This window comes from Xylocopa sonorina, chromosome 13 (genome assembly GCF_050948175.1).
Source record: "Xylocopa sonorina isolate GNS202 chromosome 13, iyXylSono1_principal, whole genome shotgun sequence".
Taxonomy (NCBI): domain Eukaryota; kingdom Metazoa; phylum Arthropoda; class Insecta; order Hymenoptera; family Apidae; genus Xylocopa; species Xylocopa sonorina.
In genome coordinates, this window is record NC_135205.1 from 3,441,623 (window position 1) to 3,462,573 (window position 20,951).

General features: G+C 47.6%; 4 protein-coding genes across 5 annotated transcripts; 3 read left to right on the forward strand and 1 right to left on the reverse strand.

Moving 5' to 3' along the window:
• The first annotated feature begins 8,181 nt into the window (after nt 1-8,181).
• On the forward strand, nt 8,182-8,916 carry LOC143430128 (uncharacterized). Its single transcript, XM_076906127.1, has one exon. The coding sequence runs from the start codon at nt 8,182-8,184 to the stop codon at nt 8,914-8,916; it is 735 nt and encodes a 244-aa protein (XP_076762242.1).
• Nucleotides 8,917-9,171: 255 nt separating this feature from the next.
• LOC143430129 (uncharacterized) lies at nt 9,172-12,234 on the forward strand. The gene has a single exon (XM_076906129.1). It carries the CDS (start codon nt 9,199-9,201, stop codon nt 12,232-12,234), a length of 3,036 nt encoding a protein of 1,011 aa, XP_076762244.1. The 5' UTR covers nt 9,172-9,198.
• Nucleotides 12,235-12,551: 317 nt separating this feature from the next.
• LOC143430166 (uridine diphosphate glucose pyrophosphatase NUDT14) lies at nt 12,552-13,820 on the forward strand. Its single transcript, XM_076906187.1, has 3 exons — nt 12,552-13,030; nt 13,332-13,405; nt 13,593-13,820. The coding sequence occupies exons 1-3, from the start codon at nt 12,597-12,599 to the stop codon at nt 13,748-13,750; spliced, it is 666 nt and encodes a 221-aa protein (XP_076762302.1). The 5' UTR covers nt 12,552-12,596; the 3' UTR covers nt 13,751-13,820.
• Atg6 (Beclin-1-like Atg6) lies at nt 13,810-15,836 on the reverse strand. Of its 2 annotated transcripts, none has more exons than XM_076906185.1 (5): nt 15,633-15,836; nt 15,147-15,307; nt 14,673-15,085; nt 14,112-14,600; nt 13,810-14,030 (listed from the first exon to the last, which is right to left on the reverse strand). In XM_076906185.1, the coding sequence occupies exons 1-5, from the start codon at nt 15,742-15,744 to the stop codon at nt 13,913-13,915; spliced, it is 1,293 nt and encodes a 430-aa protein (XP_076762300.1). In that variant the 5' UTR covers nt 15,745-15,836; the 3' UTR covers nt 13,810-13,912. The 2 variants fall into 2 exon arrangements, with proteins under 2 accessions (XP_076762300.1, XP_076762301.1); XM_076906186.1 differs by having other exon boundaries at nt 15,629-15,765.
• Between the last annotated feature and the right edge of the window lie 5,115 nt (nt 15,837-20,951).

Sequence of the window (20,951 nt, forward strand, 5' to 3'; positions counted from 1 at the left end):
TCGATCGCTCAGGGCCCCGCGGATGCGGATCGCCGTTGGGCCTTTCACTGGGGCCTGCGGGCTACGGGTCGCGACCTCAACGTGGTCCACTCCCTCTTCCCTTCTCCGCTCGATCCTCTTTCCCCCTCGCCATCCTGCGCCTCCACGGTCGCTTCTCCTCCCTCTTCCAGTCTTCCTGTATCCTCCCTCCTTCTCTTTTTCTCCAAACATTTTTACCTCCCTCTTCTCCCTTGCCCCTGCGCTTTACCTAACCGCTTTACCCTCCCCCGCGTCCCCTCTGCTCGCCTCCCTCTGGCTGTTGGGATTACCGTGATCGTCTATTCTTAGTCACTCTCGTTAAGCGAGGACGGTGACCAATGGGAGTCATCGATGGTACCGACTCCCTCGACGGATTACGGTAGATGCATCCGTGGATGCGGCTGTAGCTGAGATTTGGGTTATCGGGCGACTGGTACCTGGGAACGTGCACGCTCGAAGGATGATACCAGCGACGAGGATCCGCGAGGTTCCCGCGAGAAGAAGCGCGGCTTGCCCTGATTTTCCAACGCTGTGTATATTGCACGTACGTATATCGAGCGGCTCGTGATCACGACCTCAGCGCGATCGGAAGAGCTTAATCATGCGGGAACGTGTACCAGCCGCGAGTAGTATAACTCCGCGGCGAGCGGAATCGTTCGTTTCACCGTTTGCGAGGTGGAATCAACTAGCCACGGGCAGGCCGTTTAATTTCTCCTCGCCGCGATTAACCTGCGTTCCACTTCTATTTAGTAACCGGAATTTAATCGCGCGTTCGTCGACGAGCGCGCAGGATTACGTGAATTTCTCGGCTACCGGCTGTTCGAGTTTACTTGGAGGCCTCGACGCGTACGGCTCGTTAAGGGTACGCCTCGCGGTTGTAATTAACACGCAGACATAACTGTGGACAGGAAATTGAGCGTTCGCTGGGAGATACGATTTTTCTCACCGAATCTTCTCGCTTCTTCGTAACTATTCTTCTTCTTCTTCGTCGTATTTCATCGAGAGTAGACGCGCGTTATGATCGACGCGCATTGTCGAACAGCGAAAGTTCCTCTTACGTATTGCGCACAGTGTTCTGGATAATTTGATCCGTGACGAAGGCTGAGTGTTAGTAATTCTGTATAAAAATATCCAATACAGGTATAAACGAAGTTCATCAATTTCTGTTGGTATTAACCGAGGAGCACGGTTCGTATGCTAAAACGTATGTTATACTACTTAAATTACAGCAAACAATATTCGTTCCATAAGTATCGTTTTCAACAGCCACTCTGTTACATTTATTTGAACAGCAGCTTCTGTTCAGACCGAGTTAGCCGTCCGTTAATTTGTGAACCCGCTTCTTTACATCAAGCCACGTTCATATTTATTTTAGGGAGAATTCATTGGTCATCAGAAGGAAGAGTTCACTGATGTACAGGGTAGAGCAAAATCAAAGATACCTGCTTTCGTGCTTGCTCATCTATAGAGTGACACACGGAGAATATTTCGTAATCGATACGTCCACGATATGGGTTAACGTTAAATCGTTTTCGTCGACGTCTCGTCGAGTCGTCGAGGTACGCTTATGGTCGCTAGTAACGAGCTCGAGAACGCGCCAGGACGAGCCCAACCAGACCGCAATTTGTTCAAATAATCCGAACGCATCCGATATATTAATTTCACGCGGCTGAAGGGCACCGCGGTAATTTTCAAATTACAAGTTCCCCGTTGGCGAAGTTACAGGCTCCGTGGCCGTTCAGGCCCTCGCCAGGCTTTAAGACATTGTCTAAATAATAGTCTAATGGACGAGGCATTTCCAGGGGCGAAGCGGCAGGCGGCTGGCCGCTTCCAGGACTCGCGAGCATTGTGGTCGCGGTGGAAAACGATAGTCTATATTCTCTTACGACTGGCTTCATTCCCCTTTAAAGTGTTTTAGAGCCTCTCGAAGTGGGTGCCCGGCCGTTTTCTACAGCGCACGGTGCCTCGTCTCTGGATCGGTGGTTGCACTTCAGCCGGCCGCGGAACGGTCGTTGCTAACCCGGTTCTTCAAGATTCATCCCGTGTGTCTCGTGCCGACGCGGCCTGGCCTCTCTTGTGGTTCCTGGTAACGATCTTTCCCGATAGCCAACACGATTTAAACGCGAGCTGCACGTGCACACGCACACCGCGCCGCTGGCAGCATAATTTTCACCGCCGCGTACGAACTCGAGCGATCATCCAACCGGAAGTCCTTGGCGCCTGCGACAAAAAAAAAAAGAGCTGCGCGAAGAGGTTCGTTTCATCGGGTGCGCGACTCCCTGGAACTGAGTTCGAAGGAGATCCCCCTCGCGAGAGGACTCGAAGAGTCGACACGGTTGTCGCTGGTGGAGCAAATAATCGTCCTCGCTGATACTGTTCCGATGCTACAAATAAGAAGAGCCACAATGGCGGCGAGTGAAGATCGTAACAGTTACCTCTGCTCTCGAGAATCAATCGGATCGCGATGGTAAAAAGTGTCTTGTGGTATCGAATGGTACGAGTGCTGCTTAAAAGAAATTCAAATATTCTCTATTCGTTGTTTCTTTGCCCTGCAACGGTTATTCTAACGCCATCGTCCTACAACCGACGATATCGTGCTGAGATCGCAAAGTGATCCTCTTCGGGTACCGCCACTCTATTCGAAGTTTCTTAAAAAAAATAAGTCGTTTAATTAGGAAAAGAAAAAACTCTCGTAACCAGGAGGACAACTGATGGAGTTCGTTCACTCGTGTACCTCGAACGAACAAAGTTTCACCTTGGAGGCGAGGCTGGATGGATTGGCCTTGAGCTGGAAACTACCCCGCTCGTTTCACCGATAACTCTTTTCGCGCGTTCACGACGAAAACGATTGTTACGCGTCCTGGTTAACCCGTTGCCACGGTGGACCGTCGTAAAATAAACGTCAAGTCTAACGCAATTACCCTCGCTCGGCTCTCGAACGCTCGAGCGGCTGTCGTCACCAGCCACGGCGTTGCTCATTAATTCTGTTAATTTGTGGCGTAACCGAATGAGAATCTGGAAGCGTTATCTCGTTGGGCCCCGGCATATCCCACGTGTGCCGTATCGTTGCCCTCTTTACGATTCCTGCGCGTATGAATGGAACAGAAGGGACGAGAGAAAGAGAAAAAGTCAGACGAACAACGATGGATTGCGCAACGATTCCTACCCTACCACCATTTTTTTCTTCGCCTCTATATTTCGTCAAGGAATTACCATACAATGGTCCCGCACGGTGGAGGGAAAACGGCGATACACGGTAACGGGTTCACGTTTATGACGTTGAGCGCAGTGTCAAGCGGTAAATAATAGGCTGCTAATTTGTGGCGGCCGTCTGACGCGCGGCTTCGCGCGTTTACTTACGGTTTCCGGCGAGCAAGAAATCGCGCCGTCCGATAATCATCTGCAATGTTATCTGGCTTACGATCGCGGGCCGTGTCCCCCGTCCGATACGGCTAAATTAGTTCTAGGAACGCGATTACCCGCCACCATGCAAATTGGAATAACGTGGCGAGCGTTCGCGTTCTCCACGCGCATACCCTCTCTCTCTCTCTCTCTACGCGTGCGTACGTGTCGCGCGATTCCACGAGTGGACGGTAACGTTCTCCTCCCTAATTATGAATATTCATGCGCCTCTTAAGCTCAACCATTCCTCGCGTCGATTAAACAATTACGATAAGAACCGCACGAAATTGAACTCGCGTCTCGAACCCCAAGGTGTTCCCATTCACCTATTCTCGAGAGCGCAAGACAAAGGGGACCATTCAACGTTAAGTGATTCATGAACGCGTATCGACATTAATCCTGCAGCTTTTAATGACCTAATAAGACGGCTGGTAGCAAACGATAGAGGCCATCCATCGATCGTGCCGTGGAAGGATCACGAGGAACCACCTACGGCTCTTTCATCGTGGTAAAGACACGCAGCAGAACAAATTGGGGCCCGCCGGGTTGTTTGACAAATTTCGTCTAGCGCCGCGGGAGAGTGCCTTCTAATATCCTCTCGGTTGATTCCTCGATGTTCTCCAGTGTCTCGTCCCTCCATCTCTCTCGTTCTCTGCCCCGCGTTCTCTACCCCGTTCGCTGCTGGGGCGCGCAGTTGGTCCTGCGCGGCTGCTGGCCGTCCTTAAGTATTCGTTGCACGAGCGCGCTTCCCTCCCCCGCTGTTCTACGGACAGGTTCCTCTCAGTGTTCCGTCCCGCGAGCGTGTGCATCTGCATGCGCGTGTGCGCGCGAGGGCCTCGTAGAAACATTCGTACTGGAGCGTGCAGTGCACACTAGCACGATAAATGGTAGGACCGAGGAGGATGAGGCATTCCACGGCTCTCCGAAGAAGGTACCGCTATCGCCCTCTGACCTCGCGAGGCGAGCGAACCAGGCCTCCTTCCACCGGCACCGGTAATTTTGCCTTCGGTCCCGTGGCTTCCTGGTGCTACCCAGATCTGGATCATCGAAAATCGGTGACTCTGGCCGCCTGGTATCGCGAGCGAAGCTTCGAGGATGGACGCTCGAGGATCGACTCGACCCAGCGGACTCTCTCGACGAGCTCGCGCACGATATTCCGATCGCCGGACAGATACGCGGAGTTGATAGTCTACTTTCGGTGTTTTCTTCGTTTTGCGGCTGGGAAGGAACGCCAGAGGAGAGAGTTCTATTAGGTAATAGGTGATTCGAGTCAATGTCTGTGTACGAAGCGTTCAGTGGATTCGCTGGTAGTGACGAGGAGGACGCGACGTGGACGTCCGCGTTGAGATTAGCAGATTTCTCGCAGTTGTTATTAAGCGCACGCGTGCTTGGTCAGTGAATTCGAAATTAGTTCGTTTGATTATGAAATGTATGGAGGACGTGAACGTTGGCTCACAGGATGGGTGGGACCATGAATGGACGTCTACTTGGAAAGCAGAAATCGAACGGTAGAACCGCGAGATGGTTCGCGGACTTTTCCCCGTGGGAATGGAACATTTACGAAGTATCGCGGGGCAGAAGCACTCGCATTCCGAGGTAAATAGCGAGCGAGCCGTCCGGCGGACGTTACGCGAATTCGAGATGAGAAACCGTTCCTTTCGAGCGAGAATTATTCAAATTACCGATGAACCCGCCAAGTCGGAACTGTGTTCCGCGGCGAGCACTGTAACAAGTACGTAGAAGAGGCGAGCGCGCGCGAAAACAACTGGAAATAAGGAGCTCCAGCAGGAAATAATGTCGTGGGATGGTTCCGCGGACTATCGAGGTCCCAGGATGCCTAGGAAATGAATTTATTGTCGATACAATAGGCCAGACGCTCTCAGAATTATTAATCGAACGATACTATCTCGATGGAGAATAAAATCGAAGGACCCCTAATTTCCGTAGGTAATTTCAATGTAACTAAACAAATAGGAATAATCAAAAGTATGGAATATTTCCGTGGACAATTCCAACGCCACGCGTTTCCCCGTTAAAGTTAATTCGCTGTGTGCCGACTAAATATCGCTGCTGCCTGCTAATTGCTAGATACACAAAACTTTCTCTGAATACGGCGGTCGTAAAACGATCTGTCGGCAATAACGCTGGCCCGTACGGTGTGTAAGTACACGCTCATCTGAGATTAGTCGGATGACTAATCCCAATACCGGACGTCGGGACAAGGGTAACCACTTTCGAGCAATACCGAAATAACCGTTATCGGCGGTAAGGCAAATTGACCTGGCCGGCTGCGAGACCGCTACCGTGGTAAAAATCGCAAATCACAATGGTCGATCCTTTTAAGAGGCCGTGCGGCATTTAATTTCACTCTGGCTGGCCGTTTTCGCCATATAATTCCGATCGTCGATACCGTGCCGCGAACAAAAGCGATCCCGCGAGGATCTCGGGTAAATAGCAGGCGCGCGCGCGTCCCCCGGGTTTCTCCGACACGATTTAACGGGAGTTAATACTGTAACAGGGACAACGATCGTGTGTAATTTCTTTATCGAGCCTAGAGCGGCCTGTTGCGTGCCAGGATAATTCGAATAGTATCGTTTCGACGGGTAACTCGAAATTAACTGCTGTTACGAGGTGCTTGTAAAACTTGACCCGTTACAGTTGTTAATTTCAAATTTGTCCAATTCTCTCACCTCGCGCGTTCCTCCTCCTCCTCCTCCTCGTGATAAATGGAATATCCCGTTTAAGTTAATTATTTCCCTTAATCTCCTCTCGACGATCCTTTTTCTTGCTACTCGTATAATCGAAGCATGAAATCCCCTTTCCACCGCGAGCCAGTTAACCGGCGAGTTTATTTTCATATCGACGCAGGCGCTTCTTTCCTCGATGCGGTATTACCTTTTTTTTAACACCCCATATATCTGGCTGGCTCGAAAGAAGAAATCTCCGGTAACCGGGGCCCCGTGAGCATTTTAATTCCGTTCTAAAAACCGGCCCCAGAATTAATAACCGTGGCCGTAACGCGCAATTAAAAGCGAAGAATATCGACCGTCCGGATTTCAGCTTAACGAGCGCCTTCCCGAGATTAAATACGATCAAATTAGTGTCCACTCGGCCGGGTATTTATTTCCGGTCATCCGGTAACAGGTCGCTCGGATTCCCAAGCGAAACCACCGAAAGAAACGGCTCCCAATCTCGGGGTCCGGAAAGTGATCATTGTTGCTCTCCGGGTCGCACGATTAAAGACGCCATTCGCCGTCTCGCTGGTCCCGCTGGTCCCGCTGCTCCACACGTAAGAACCATCAAAAGCGGACCAACTGAGCGTCATCGTTTACCCGGGCGGAGGGATAAAACCGGCCAATCTACACGGAGAGGCCTCTGTCCCCGTCCCTTTTCAGGTCGAGCCGATAAAAGTCACTTTATACGAACGTTACACCGTCCACGGCACCGGTGGACAGCGAAGAAAAGGGGTTGCGACGGTAGGAGTGGAAGCGACCGTCACAGTCGCGCTTGGTAGAAAGAGAAACAGGTACGTTCGCCCGTTTTAATCGCTAATCGCCAATTACCTGGATCGTCCCGCGGCCCAAACCCCCAGAAGCATTTTAACGAGCCGCCGTGTCGCCTGGCCCGGAATTTCACTTCTGCCTAGCCGGCTTCCAAGCGTCCACCGAACCACTCCAGGCCCCTCGTCTCTCTTTCTCCCGTCCCGCCTCGTAACGCTCCTCTACCTTCTCCAATCCGTAGGTGAATCGCCGCTCTTCCCGGCTCTGTCTCGCCTCTCAGTCGCTTGTAACTTTCGAGCGTCCCGCGCGAGTGTGTGCGTGCGCGCGCCCGTACCAATTAGCGCATACTTGGGGCCCACGGTGTTCGGGACCGGGCAACGTTGGACACCGCTTTCGGTGGCCGTGCCTCCACGCAGAAACCACGGAATGGGACGAATCGCTCCAAGGTCGCTATTTCACGCTTCGTCTCGGCGTCCTCTTCAAAAACGCCCTCTTAGCCGAGCTCGAGGTGAAGCCATGGGCGAGGATCGCGTCGGGACGCAGTCGATGGGGTCTCGCGTACCAGACGACGATTAGTCGTTGCCTCGAAGAGGAAGGATCGAACTGAGGGTTATCCAAGGAGTTACCTGGGACTATGTTTCTGATAAACTCGAGGACACTGAATAGCGGGATTATCGCTCGAGGTTAGGGGGAAAATGGATGGATTTGCGACGAGAATTTCCTTCAGATTTTCGTAACGGTTCTGCCGGGCTGTTCCACGGCGCAGGATTAAGTATACACCACGGTGGGAGCTAAGTAATAACTGCCAATGGAATTAGAGACGCCGCACGGTCGCGCATGCTGGATGGGTTATACGTGACTGTACGTACAGCGCGATTTTTATCGATGAATTGATGATGGGGGATATCTATAGACACGGAAGCGTGGTGCAGGAAGAGTCGTCTGGTACCGGTGTTTAAGGTTTTTTTCTTATCGAGAAAATCGTCGTAGAGGTTCGTCTACCCAGGTGTTAACTCGATGACGCTGAAAACTTGCACGAGAATTAACGTACCTGCATAAGTACTATGATCGAACGGACAAAGCTGTCAACGACACGTGATAGTCGCGATTCGATTGTCTCGCGTTCGATCTGTCATTTTCCGTTACTGGTCGAACCTCGAAAAATTCTTCGTGTCAAAAATTTCACTTATAAAACCTGTCATCGACCCTCTTCCGACCTCTCAAACGATCCTAACCGCCTTCGATACGATTCAACAGCAAGATGTCCTGCTTTGGTGGTAGTGACGAGCAAATCTACATGGTGGAGATGCTGATCCACAGGTTGATGCTGACGAACAGCAAGATCAAAGACATTGGTGAACACCCAATTGTGGTGAAGATCAAATTCCTCGACTTCCCAGTGTTCGAGATCACGCGCGAGGACTTCTACTCGCTAAAACCGCCACCCCCTACCGAGGATGGCACCTTTCACTTCATGATAGGCAGAAGCTGCCTGTTCGTGAAGCAACCGAAGGATCTGGTAAGGGAATTGCAGTCCACGTTGATAAAGGTCGGTGTATTTCGTATGGGTGACACGTATCCCGTAGCTGAGACCGAGATCACTCTGCCTGGTTGCCTGTGCGATCAAGTAGCGATGGCTCAGAACGATCCTGAGAATCTGCCAAAGCCGTTCATGGTGAAAGGTAGCTTCAATCTGTTGGACCCTGGCGAGAATCCATCTGGAACGTTGGAGATGGAAATGAGATTGTTATGTTTCGGTCGATCGATCATGACCCACTACGAACTGCATCCCAAGTTCTTTGGGTTCAAGAACACGGGCCAGGAAAGGGAATACTGCGTTAGGCGTTTGGTACCGCCTTTGGAGAAGGAAGTGTCTGAATACCCGGATAGAACGACGCTAGACGAGCTCAAAGGGATTGTAAAAGAGAAATTAACGCGAAAGGGAAGAAGAAAGGGTGGAAAAGGAAAGAAGGATAAAAAGAAGGGCAAGAAGTGAGCCATTTTTAAAGAATGGTTTACGAGACGATCACACGTTATAGAAACTTTGTCGATGAATTCTGCTGCTGGTACGTGTTGTTATGGTAACCGTATGCAATCAATTAGACATGAAATTAATCGATCGAACGCGTTGGCGCGGTTAGGTTCGTACACTTATTGGGCGTAAAACGATCACAAAATTAATGGCGCGTTTCGGCTAAACGTCTCCACAGTATTCACCGCGAGTTCGCAACCCTTCTAAATTCCTGTGCAACGAACACCGAACAAGGCATAACGAAAAATGGCCCTGAAAAAGAAGACCGCCAAACCGAAAAGGGAGCAACTTTATATGCTGGAGGTCCTCGTCGATCAATTGACTTTAAAACCTGAAATACCGGACGTCAAAATTGAAGATTTACTAGTCTGCGCGAGATTCACCGATTTACCAGAGTACGAGATAAATATCCCCAAAAATGGAGAAGCGAATGAAACTTCGAGCGATTCTAAATCTCGAAAATCGTGTTTGTTCGCTAAAACGCCTAGTTGCCTTATCAGAGCGATAAGATGGTCGCCTCTGACTTTGGAACTTTATCGTAAGGATTCTGCTTGTCCAGAGAAAAGTCGTTTGTTTCTGGGCACAACTAGGATCACTTTGCCTACGTGCATGTGCAACCACGTAGCTTCGACTCAAAATAAAACCGACGGACTATCCACAGCGTGCGTAGTGAAGGATTCATTCGATCTAACCGGTCCTAATGGGAAAGTATCCGGTAGGATAACTGTAATTCTGAGATTATCGTGTTTCGGAAGTTCCATCATCGAACAGTTCTCTCTGAGCGGTAAATCGTTCATGCTGGAGGATTCGCCGCTCCAGAAGTTTCTGTGCACTTACATTTCCCCGGAAAAATCGAAGGACGAGGAGCGTTCAAGGAACGAAGAGGGTACCGACAAACCGTTACTGAAGCGGCCAGATTCCCCTCCGCGCATTTCCATGGACGATCCTGCGTTCAAGACCTTGACCTCGGCCGAAAAGCTGAACGATCCAAGGTACAGGGAGTTGATCTACACGGCCTATCCTGACGAACCTACCTGCTGTTGTTTGCCCACTGATCGAGCGAAGCATCCCATGGAATGCCGTTCCGGTTGCAATCGTCCTTGCTGCATGAAACTGAGAAACCCTGATTTACTGTCCACGCGAGAAGATCGACGCGTAGAGGACACATTAGCCAATACCTACTGCGTGAACAATCTGCTGCCCGCGTTGCACGCGCTGAAACAGGATTCACCCTGTGGTAAACAGTCGAGGTTGAGAGGCGGCGGTGACATAGAGCAGATTTACACCACGACCGGCTACAGATGGGCCAGCCACGATACGGATTACATCTGGGACGATGAAAAAGCGAATCGAGATATTAGAATGGAAGGTGGCGGCGAGGAGAAAGGTATGGCCAGCTGTAGTTGCTCTGGTGGTCCAGTGATGGTTCCGCCACGAAAAGCGTCGTCTCAAGACAAGGACGTGGTAGCGATCTTCGACGCTTGCACTCCTCGCGTGACGTCCACTGGGGCGAAGCCTACTTGCGTTTGTCCTGGGAAGGATGCGAAACTGCCACGAGGCGCTGCCAAGTGTATGAAACAGCCTTGCATGGGGATAGACTGTTTGATCAGAGCGTTCAAAGATGCGCAGGACTTTGTCGATTCCATCGGGAAAGTGCCTGGCTTGCCAGGGCTCGGTTTAATGGATCCATCGGAGAGTCCTTACTTTGGTAGAGATTTGGACAGAGACTACGTAGTCCAGGAACAACCATCGGAGAAGAGAAAGACGCCAGCTGGAAGCGCTCACGCAGGACCAGGGACGTCAGCGCCTACTTGCACCGCTCCGTGCAGTGTACAAGGAAAATTCGTCGACGATGCACGATCTCACGTATCCCCTTACACGTCCTCGATCCCGCGAGGAATTAACGTGCCACCTCGTTTGGGGATCGTTCGCGAGGCCATACCTGTTTTACCAGAAGTTGGCTCGACGACCGTGTCCACGAAACATCGGAAAAAGGACGAGAAGAAGGACGAGAAGACGGACAAGCAGCTGGACCCCGCGTCTTCCGTGTTAATGGAGGCGGAGGTGGGTCCTTGTGGTGAGCCAAAATGCAAATCGAGACGAAAGAAGCCTGCGGACAATGGTAGCATGGATCAGAGTTCCACTCATATCTCCAGCAGAATGAGGGCCAGTGCGAAGCATGCAGCTAACCGGAAAGCTCGTGGCAAGGGAAAGAAGGCATCGAAAGGGCCTCTGAAACGTCGTGCCCCGAAGTCGCGTGCTCAACGAGACCATCGTGGTCACCAGCAAACGAAAGCAACGGATCCGCCAGCTGATTACAGAGAGAGAGCCTTAGGACCTGGTGGCGACCGCGTCACTTCCCTGCAATCCCCGATCCCAGTCAGCAAACGGGTAATGCGATACGTGTACTTCGTCGGTGATTATTATCCAGGGACCACTTTCGGCCACAGAAATTGCATCGAGCTGCGTATGAGGGTCCCAGCGAATATGGGATGGTTATGGACTTCTATGGAGACGGCGGGGAAGTTGAAACCACGCATCGGCTGGAGACCAGGTGCCATCGGTCGTTACCTGTACGAGATGTTGCAAGACGCGAAAGAGAATTCCTTGGCCATCGAAGAAGAGTACGAGACGCTGGAAAGAGCTGACGGAAAATCGGGGAAAGTTGATCGCGCGAGATTCGAGCGTGGAAGAGGCGATCGTGGAAGACTCGAGCGTGGCCGTCTCGATCGCGGAAGGGGCGATCGAGGAAGAATTACTGAACGCGCGAGATCGGTACCCTCGCGACAGAGGAGCGGCACCAGACGTCAACGAAGTGGAAGGCCCATGAGTTACCAAGGAATGCAGAAGCAATCGAAAATGGAAGGGGAAGAGGATGGACCAGAACCACCGCCGACGTTGCATATTCATAGGAAGGACGGCACCTATTATGTGACGATGTATCCTATCAGGCAGGAAACATCTGGGGAGGAGCCCCGTTTATCTGAACCGATGAAACCGCTGCAATTTAAGATCGTGAAGAACAAAGACGAGGCTTCCGACGCGTCCAGCTCCACGGCGTCCGATATGGAGATCGAATTCTCACCTCCCGCGGCGGTCGCCAGGTATCGCAAAAAGCCTGACGTTATTCACGTCGATACTCAAGTTCGCCAGCAAGAAATTATAGACGCTTATAAAGCGGAAGAGCTTAAGAAGAAGGGCAGAAGGGGCAGAAGAGCCAGGGAAGAGGAGAGGAGGAGGGAGAAGAAGAAAAATTCATCGGGGACTTCCATTAAAAAGTAAAAGTAAATACGTCCGCTCGATAAGGCAACTGAAGTACGAATTTCCACGTAGTACGAACTTCTGCGAAGCTGAGAATTTCTACGATATCTAAGGCGGTGTCGATAAAAGCCACGAGACCCGTGGCTGATTCTAGAAACACATTTTTGCCCGCTTTATCTCATAGATAACCGAAATGTTTACATTTCTTTCAAACGAGACGCGCGTCTTCGATGCGCACTCGAGATTGCGCGTTTCAGTTTGATGTCGTGCGCGGCATCTGCGGGTGTCCGTTGCGCATGTTCGCCGAAACATTACCGACGGGAGTTAAACAATCGCGTGGAGTCGAACGTTGGCCGCACCATTGCGCGTAACGGATAAATATCATGGCAGAGGGGAAAGAAAAGGAGGATATACGGCAGAGAATGCTGGATGTGCGAGAAATGCGCGTGGGAGAATGCCCGTCGGATTCACCGTGGATCAGACCCGTTCGGATACATTACCAACAAGATGGCGAACGTAAAGACTGGGACGTGGTAAGGGCACACGACGGTGTGAGTATAATTATCTACAACACCAGCCGAAAGAAGCTTGTGTTCGTCCGACAATTTCGTCCGGCGTTTTTTTATACGTTTCTACCGGAGAAACATGGACCGGTTGACCTTCGACAATATCCTCCGACGATGGGCTTGACCCTAGAACTTTGCGCCGGTATCGTGGATAAGGACAAACCACTTGTCGAGATCGCGAGGGACGAAGTAAGAGAAGAATGTGGATACGAAGCACCAGCGAAGGACTTTAAATATATCATTACATTCAGGTCTGTCGATTGACAAAATAGTTGTTGGTTAAAATCGTCTGTTAAACTTGTGAGATATATGGAATGTCATTGTTTTGTCTCGTGACATTGTAAGGGGTGTCGTAGGTGATACGTCATCGTGTCGTCTGCATACGCGCGTGTATCGTACCGTTGTTTCCATTTTCGCATTTGCGTCTGCTTTTCTTTTCTGTGCACGTGTAAAATATGTCACATTAAACGAGAATGATAATAAGTATAATTGGCGCTTGTAGTCTGTTTTGTATGGTTAGTGTATATATTTTTTTTTATGGATTGATTGTAGGTACGTCTCTACTTCAGTCTGCAAGCATACGCTCTTCTATGTGGAAGTTACAGATGAGATGCATATACATCCTGGTAAGCTTGATTATAAATATAATTACTTTGAAATTGTTCTCTTTGAAATGATATTCTTCTCATCGCTATTAGGAATAGCAATAAATACAATATGATATTTATTTATTTAATATGATAATGTTCAATAAATTGCTTTGGAAAAATCCTGTTCCTTGTCCTTAAATTTGAGTAATTCGTCAAATTAAAGGAGGGGGTGCTGCATCTGAAGGGGAGCTTATCGAAGTGGTGGAACTAAGCATCCCAGAAGTAAAAGAGTACATCAATTCCGAGGAAGTTCAAAGTCCTCCATGTTTACTGTATGGTATAACCTGGTTTTTAGCTAACAAACCTGAACACTGTTCCTAACTGACACTTATAAAAAGTTGTTTAAAATAAGTATTACCGAACAGAATCAAAATAAAAGGTTTTCCTTTAACTGAGTTTATTTACAAACAACGTGTATGTACATAAGTGAGTGTAAAAGATGTATGATTAAGACTGGGTGAATTTGCATAAATTAACATCAAGTTAATGCTCAGCCTCGTCTTTTGTGAACTGGGAACTAACCCAAGCAAGACCCCATTTTAAATTGGTCAATAGAAACTTCAACGCCTTGGTCCATTGTTCTTCCGAATTGAATTGGATTCTAAAACAGTGTACATCGAATAAATGTTTAAAACGAACTTAATTAAAATGAAGTATGTGTAGTTAATAGAAATAATAATACTTGATGGAATAAGAGTTGCCTGTTGCGGAATCTTCAATTTTTCCACGATCCATTCTATAAGGAAGACAAAATCCGCTGTCCCCTTTCTCGACCTGCTCTTTAAACTGCTGTAAACAGTCAAGAAAGGCTACCATTGCCGCATCAAATTTTGTATCCCATAAAAATTTAAATCCTCCGCTTCCGTAAAGAGGTAACTCCCTGTGTTGGTCTAAAGCTTCGATATAGCTGTGATTACCAAATGGCACTAAACGAAAACGTTTGAACGTAAGATTCATTTTTCTAGCGAGAGCTGTTAGCAGCAATGTTGTTTGTCCCCAAGCAGCATTTATCTCACTCCAATCTACCGGTGCACTTGGTAATCTTCCTAACCTGAACGAATTTATAGTTCCAAAATGTCCCGAGTGCCAGATATGAAAAGTAGCATTAAAAACATTTGTTTTCTTCAGTCTTTCTAGTTGTGACGCAGCGTATGCTAACTGGCACTCCAAGCTAAACAAATTTTCAGTGTTAGCAAAGGCAAAATGTGGGAAATGGATCAGAGTAACAAGACTTCGTTATTACCTACGATATTCATCTTCCGCTAATATGAGATCTCTTTTGTGTTTCGAGTATTCCTTCCAATACCTGTCTTCTTCACTTTGTAACCTCTCACGTTCCCTTTCTTGCTGAGCTATGGCGTTTCTAGTCGCGATTTCTTCCTTTCTCAATGCCTCTAGTTCACTTATCATTCTTTCCTCCTCTGACTTCACATCCTGTAATTCTTTTGTGAGAGTTTCCATTTCCACGTCTTCGTGACCCTGTTGCTGCTGCTCCATTTCTAGTTTCTTTAGGTACTCATTGTAATCAGACCATTCTCCTTCGGTCATTCGTAATTGTTGATCCATTAATAACAAAAGACTGTCCGTACATTCATCGCATAGTGGATGATCGGCAGAGCTACTACTACTAAGAATATCAAATAATGTTGCTCGTACCTAAAAACGAACAAGTCGCATTAATATTAATTACAGATTAATAAAGAATTATTCAGCTCACCTTTAAATGATGACTAAGGTTTTCTGTTTCCCCGGAATCTCCAACTAACATAAATCCATTGGTTCCATTCGCAGATTCAGTTAATTTAAACGGTGGCACCAAATGTTCCATGCTTCCACTTTGGGGCTCAATCTCACCCACCACTTGTTGTTGGATGGGAACTGTTACAAAAAATTATTGTTTTTTCTATGAAACATATCGTTATCTTGTATCTTGTTAACAGCACGATAATTGCTCTAGACGATTATAAAAAATATTATCGATACGATAATTTACGAAATATAAATAATCCGTCGAAAATTGTGATACTAGCGTAATTACAAAATGCATCATACGTACGCGAGAATAAGGAAAATGTATCGACTGCATTTTAAAGAGCATATTAAGAAAAAAAAAAAAAAAAAATGCGTTATCTCGGTTTATGGGACAAAATAGGTAGTAAGTAGTTCTCGGAAAATCATAAAGTTTGAAATAGAAATTACCTACGTGAAAGTTCTGCTAGCGTGTGTTCCCCAAGATGATAAAAACTTGGATCTAATCTGAGAGGTTGTAAACATCGCTGACACGCAAAACTCACGTTGCTTTTCATATCAACCATTTTGACATTCGATTACTGAAGAATTACTTCAGCTCACGACGAACTCGTACGCCACACTATTTATAAATACGCATTTGACGCTTGGACGACAGGGTCAGCTGATTTCACTTTCACAGAGTTCCGCCAGGTGGTGTTCAGTACTTTCGCGGCCGCGTTCGGTATAACTGCACAATTTTTAATTGTTTGAAATTTTTTTAATATTACTACATATTACCGTGCATAAAATCTCAGTGTGCATATCTTAATCGATAACCAACATTATTTACTGAAGAGTGATGAATCAGACCAAGTGGAATGAAAGAAATCGTGCAACTACGGATGAAATCACATTTCAAATTTTTGCCGTCTGAATGTACGTTATGAAGTAAGTAACGACTTCTAAACTATACTGTTACACGATCTTTTTCTTTTCAATTTTTATGGCATTTAAATTCTACAAATTAGGAATCTTTAAACAATATAGGACGATACAAGTTTAAAATTATAAAAATGATTCCTCTCTGGTAGTATAAATTACATGCATAGAGATATTTTAGTACATTCAGGTTTGATATTAAAGAGCAAATGTTAAGAATATTGTATCTATATTATATATTTCTACATATATAATATAGAAATATATTTCTTTTATATTGTATCATATATATTATATATTTTGATTTTTATTATATAAACTATTTAAATAATCATAATATTTAATGTACGGCTAAAAAGAGGTATATATATAGTCAGGTTTGCCAACATTTTCGACATAACCCTAAAATTCCAACTATGTGGAAGAAGATACACGTGCCATCTATTGGTAATTTATAGAATAAATGGTGTATGAATTTCAATAATTTATGTATAATTGATTTTATTCTTTGCTGAAAATGTATTGTATACATATTAATTTTATTTTTGTCAATTTTATTACTCCGTGTTGAATGAGAGAACTCTTCAGATAAGAGGTTTTATATCGTATTAAGTTACCACCTAGAGTATATGAATTTGAGTAACCAGTTGAACTTAATAAACATAGGTGGCTCCAGACTTTATTCTAGTAGATGCTGCCCCCTGGTAACCGCTCCAGTAACGAGTATCTATTTAATTTCTCGTTCGTCGCTGATTCAAATAAAATTTTGTTTCAGTTTCACGGCGGGGATGATCACTCATAAATCACAATTCAATCTACGCTGTACGCCAGTTACAACAGGTAATTAAATTAACCATGCGCCTTGCATCATTTTTTAGATACGATACCTTATCATGATGTATTGCCTCGTATTTTCAGTTCGCCATCAGAATCTACCAGGAAGGATTTCTAACCGCCATATATCAAACGCGAGGTCCCGATTTCCACTAAGGTACGCTCGCTCAATCAGTTTACCATTTAATTGCGATACTGATACGCCAATAGTAGTAATTCTTACGATCGTATGAAGGCATTCGAAGTTACGCCGTCCTTCTCCCCGTTCCTACGTACCGCTTCTCGGTACATAAAGTATGACGAATCAACAAGTAGTTCCTCCTCTGTGCTCGCTGTTCTACCGATATAACTGTTAGTTTCACGGGCATTTATCATCGCAGCCCATTAGCTTACGCCGTAACATTCGGCGTTTCCTAGACGCAATTACAGTAAACTTTCGTGGTGGGCTTTAAGAAACTGCGTATGGTTCTCCATATAATAATAGTAACGATCCTCTCTCGCCTGTCCCGTCTAGTAGATACCTACAATGAATTATTATGCAAGCGTTTCGTTAGTTCCCTCTTCCATTGTGATAGCTTGAGTGCCGCGACGAATCGCTGACTCAGCTGTGTCAATCATTTCGGTTGCGTTAATTCCTCTGGCTGCTCTCAGACGAACCGCATAATAGGCAATTTAGGGTTAAGGAGGCACCTGTAACCTCTGCATTCTATTCTAATGTATCGAGCATACATCACTTATCGAAATAGTTATATCCTTACACAATTTTCAATATCGTTTTAATCGTTTTGTCATGCCGCTTGCTTGTCTCTTGACCAATACACTCATTCTTGGGCATTAAAATTTCCATTTCGTCTAAATGCGTTGCGTTAAGTCCAACGAATGTCTGATGACCTTATTCGAGGCGGGTGGTTGGAACCAAAATCGAATTAAGAACCCTTTACCATCCTTTGCGTTCACTTCCTTTAATTAAACGTAAATGTACACATAATCAAGTAATTCATAGTCGAATGAATCGTATTGAAAACATTGGCAATCACCGTGAGGAATGAAGTTGACCTTCTCAATTAATAGGTGAAGGTTAAGCGATCGATCATTTTCACGAGGAGAGATACATGCTGTTCTTAGAAAACAAGAAACGGCACGTAAAAAAAGTAGACCTCTTCGTTAACCTTGCATTACCATGGAAAAGTCGATATTCATCCTTCATGAATATTGAAACTTCGTTAGAAGCGTTTGCGGCGTGTCGCGTGCGGAATAAATGATGTTACGCAACTGGATGGGGAACGTGTGCGCACATCGGCAGGCTCCATCGCGTTTACGTTCGTGCACGTGGTGCGCCAGGTTCGTCGCAGTTAGAACCGCGCGCGATCAAAAACGAGCGATAATCAATTTACTAGGGAACGCAATAACGACTATCGCCTGGGGCGACGATCGTCCGCCGCGATACTAGCCAAGATCTTCCTTCCTCGATTTTGATAATTGCCGGTCGGCCAATTATCGTTTGCATCTCCGCGAAGTGTTCCTCGAGGAAACCTGTTCGCTGGTACGACTGGAAATCGCACTGCGATTCAACCGCCATCGACGACTCTGCGAACACTATGTACATATACATATATACATGTCAACGAACGACACCCTTAACGCGCGCTGGATAATGAGTCGCGATTCCGGTTATCGTTGCACAGTATCTTTTAGAAGTAGCCCAAGTGGTGTCCGCTATAGAAAACCAGCGGAGTGTCCTTGCCTGACGGTTTTCAGCCTTGTCGCGAGCCTACGGTGGTTGCTCGATGGTGTCATCGGCGAGCTTACAGCGTTCGAGCGGGTATTGGTGCGTGGGTGCATCGCAGAGGGTGCATCAGCGACGAGGAGGATCCTCGATGAAGTGAGACGGATGTACGCGAACCGGGTACGTAACCAGGGGAGGGGAAGACAACGAGGGGAACGAAAGGAGAGGAGGAGAGATAGCCAGATATATATACATATATATATATACATATACGTGTAGCGTGAAATACAAAGGGGTGGGAGAGAGCAGATGTTGGGGGGAGAGCAGCGTAGGGTGGGCGGCGACCGTTTCAAGCGGAGGAGTGCCGTAAGAGCCGATGGGAACGAAGACTGTTGAGTTTGAGGCAAGCTGAGTGAAGCGCGGGCGTCACGACGACGTCGGTATCGTGGCTGGCCTCCGCCAATCCGTCCCTCAGCGGCCATGTTGCTCGTGTACCTGGGGCGGAGCACGCCGGTCTCTCTGCCTTTTTACGCTCGCTCGCTTCGCCTCCTTCTTCGCGACGACGCGCGTCCTCGACTTCTCGTCTCGTTCCTATTCTCTCCTCTTTTTTCTTTTTACTTTCTTTTCCCTACCGTTTTCCTCTTATTCTTTTTTTTCAGCATTTTTTTCTGCCGCTTCTACTCCTTCTGCCATCTGTTCCACGTACCTTGTTCTTCTTGTTCGCGCTCGCGTTACACTTCTCGACGTCGCGCTTCTTCGTAGCCCGCTCATTCTGCCCTGCCCAGCTTGTTGTAGGGGGATAACAGATCGCGAACCCGTACCGCACCGCACCTGCGACCGGTGACGTAACGTTGTTGGTATCTTGACCGCGAAGCGACCCTTCCCTCGACGGTGCGCGAACCGATCGTGTCACGGTAGCCGTGGCCTCGCTGGTTTACGAACTTCGATGCTTCTGTGCTCGCCTTAATTTTGCTGAATACCTTCTTCAGCTAAAATTATTATTCACCTATCGACATTTCTTTGATAAATTTCTATTTTGCTAGTAATGCAGTAAGTATGCAACGAGGACTCTTAAGCGATGCTCGGGCGCGTAAACTTGGCTGCCCTCTCGATCCTTACGACTCCGCTTTACCATGCAGGCTCCTGAAACGCTATCTGGAGACAGTGATCGGTTCGCACGGAATCCACCGCGGATTCTTACTTCTAGGCTATCGACCCGGTAGAATCTGAAGCGTACGCGCGACGGTGGAACAGCATCCGCGTTAGACGTAGGTGAATTATTCCCAGCGTGGACACTCGCAATTATTAGGATGCACCCGCGGGGGAACTCGCGTTTCTCTATCCTACGTCCCTTCTAGGTGGCGGTTGATTTACGCCGCGGTAACCCGGCAACGTTTTCGCCTCGCGACTCGGAAATAACAGCTCCCCATGCTTAACGTTTCGTTTTACGATTACGCGAATCGCGTGTAATTGCCGGCTGCGAGAGCCCTGGGACGCCAGGCGCGATTGTATTTCGCCTTGTCCGCGTCAACTGTCCCATAGATCTTCCGCGCGGCAAAAGAGCGCCGGGGATAATTGCGCGAACGCTGGCCCCGACGTGGAACCCCGCAATTATGGTACCTAGACCCTAGACGCGGCGTACGTGCGCCCGCGTGTTGCTCCACGCTGGAATTCCGTGGCTCGTTAAGGCGTTCCTTACAAATCAATTAGTCGAGCGCGTGGGCTATCGTTCACGGAGATCGAGAACGGAGCAGCGCCCCGTTCGAACATTTTTCCACGAAGATCGATGATTTTCGATCGTTTCCTGTTGCACAGCGTATCCGCTGGGGTGCGCGGAAAAGAAGTTGCCGCGCGGACAGGCCATGCGTACCGGTTGATTCGTTGCTCGAGTCGCTGGGAATATCTCAGACGCGGCTATTTATTTGGCCAGCGATTCTCAGCCTCTAAATTGTGTACACTTTTCTGGTAAAAATACATTTTCGATATTATCTGAGTTCCATTAGAGAGGATCTAATTCGAGCGAATCGAAACGAGATACCCAGTCGGCTGAACGGTGATACAGAGTTGTAGCGTCTCGTTCGGTTTCATAAGAACGCGGGCCACGATAATCATACGACCGCTCGAGAATGGAAATTCCATCGGTTTAAAGTTAATCTTCCACGGCGTTTATCAATTCCTTTCAGCCAGACAGCGATAATATAATTAAATATTTTTCGGCTGATAAAGAGGAGTTGCGATAAACGTTGCTCGAACTCATCAGCTGCACTTAGGCTTACAGGAATACATCTGACG

What these genes read in the sequence shown, in the direction of transcription:
- LOC143430128 (XM_076906127.1), top strand. Translation starts at nt 8,182, where the DNA reads ATGTCCTGCTTTGGTGGTAGTGACGAGCAAATCTACATGGTGGAGATG.
- LOC143430129 (XM_076906129.1), top strand. Translation starts at nt 9,199, where the DNA reads ATGGCCCTGAAAAAGAAGACCGCCAAACCGAAAAGGGAGCAACTTTAT.
- LOC143430166 (XM_076906187.1), top strand. Translation starts at nt 12,597, where the DNA reads ATGGCAGAGGGGAAAGAAAAGGAGGATATACGGCAGAGAATGCTGGAT. An exon ending in AAATATATCATTACATTCAG is followed by an intron (nt 13,031 to 13,331) that starts GTCTGTCGATTG and finishes GATTGATTGTAG; the next exon opens with GTACGTCTCTACTTCAGTCT. An exon ending in TGAGATGCATATACATCCTG is followed by an intron (nt 13,406 to 13,592) that starts GTAAGCTTGATT and finishes GTCAAATTAAAG; the next exon opens with GAGGGGGTGCTGCATCTGAA.
- Atg6 (XM_076906185.1), bottom strand. Translation starts at nt 15,744, where the DNA reads ATGGTTGATATGAAAAGCAACGTGAGTTTTGCGTGTCAGCGATGTTTA. An exon ending in ACCTTAGTCATCATTTAAAG is followed by an intron (nt 15,086 to 15,146) that starts GTGAGCTGAATA and finishes GTTCGTTTTTAG; the next exon opens with GTACGAGCAACATTATTTGA. An exon ending in GGCAACTCTTATTCCATCAA is followed by an intron (nt 14,031 to 14,111) that starts GTATTATTATTT and finishes ACACTGTTTTAG; the next exon opens with AATCCAATTCAATTCGGAAG.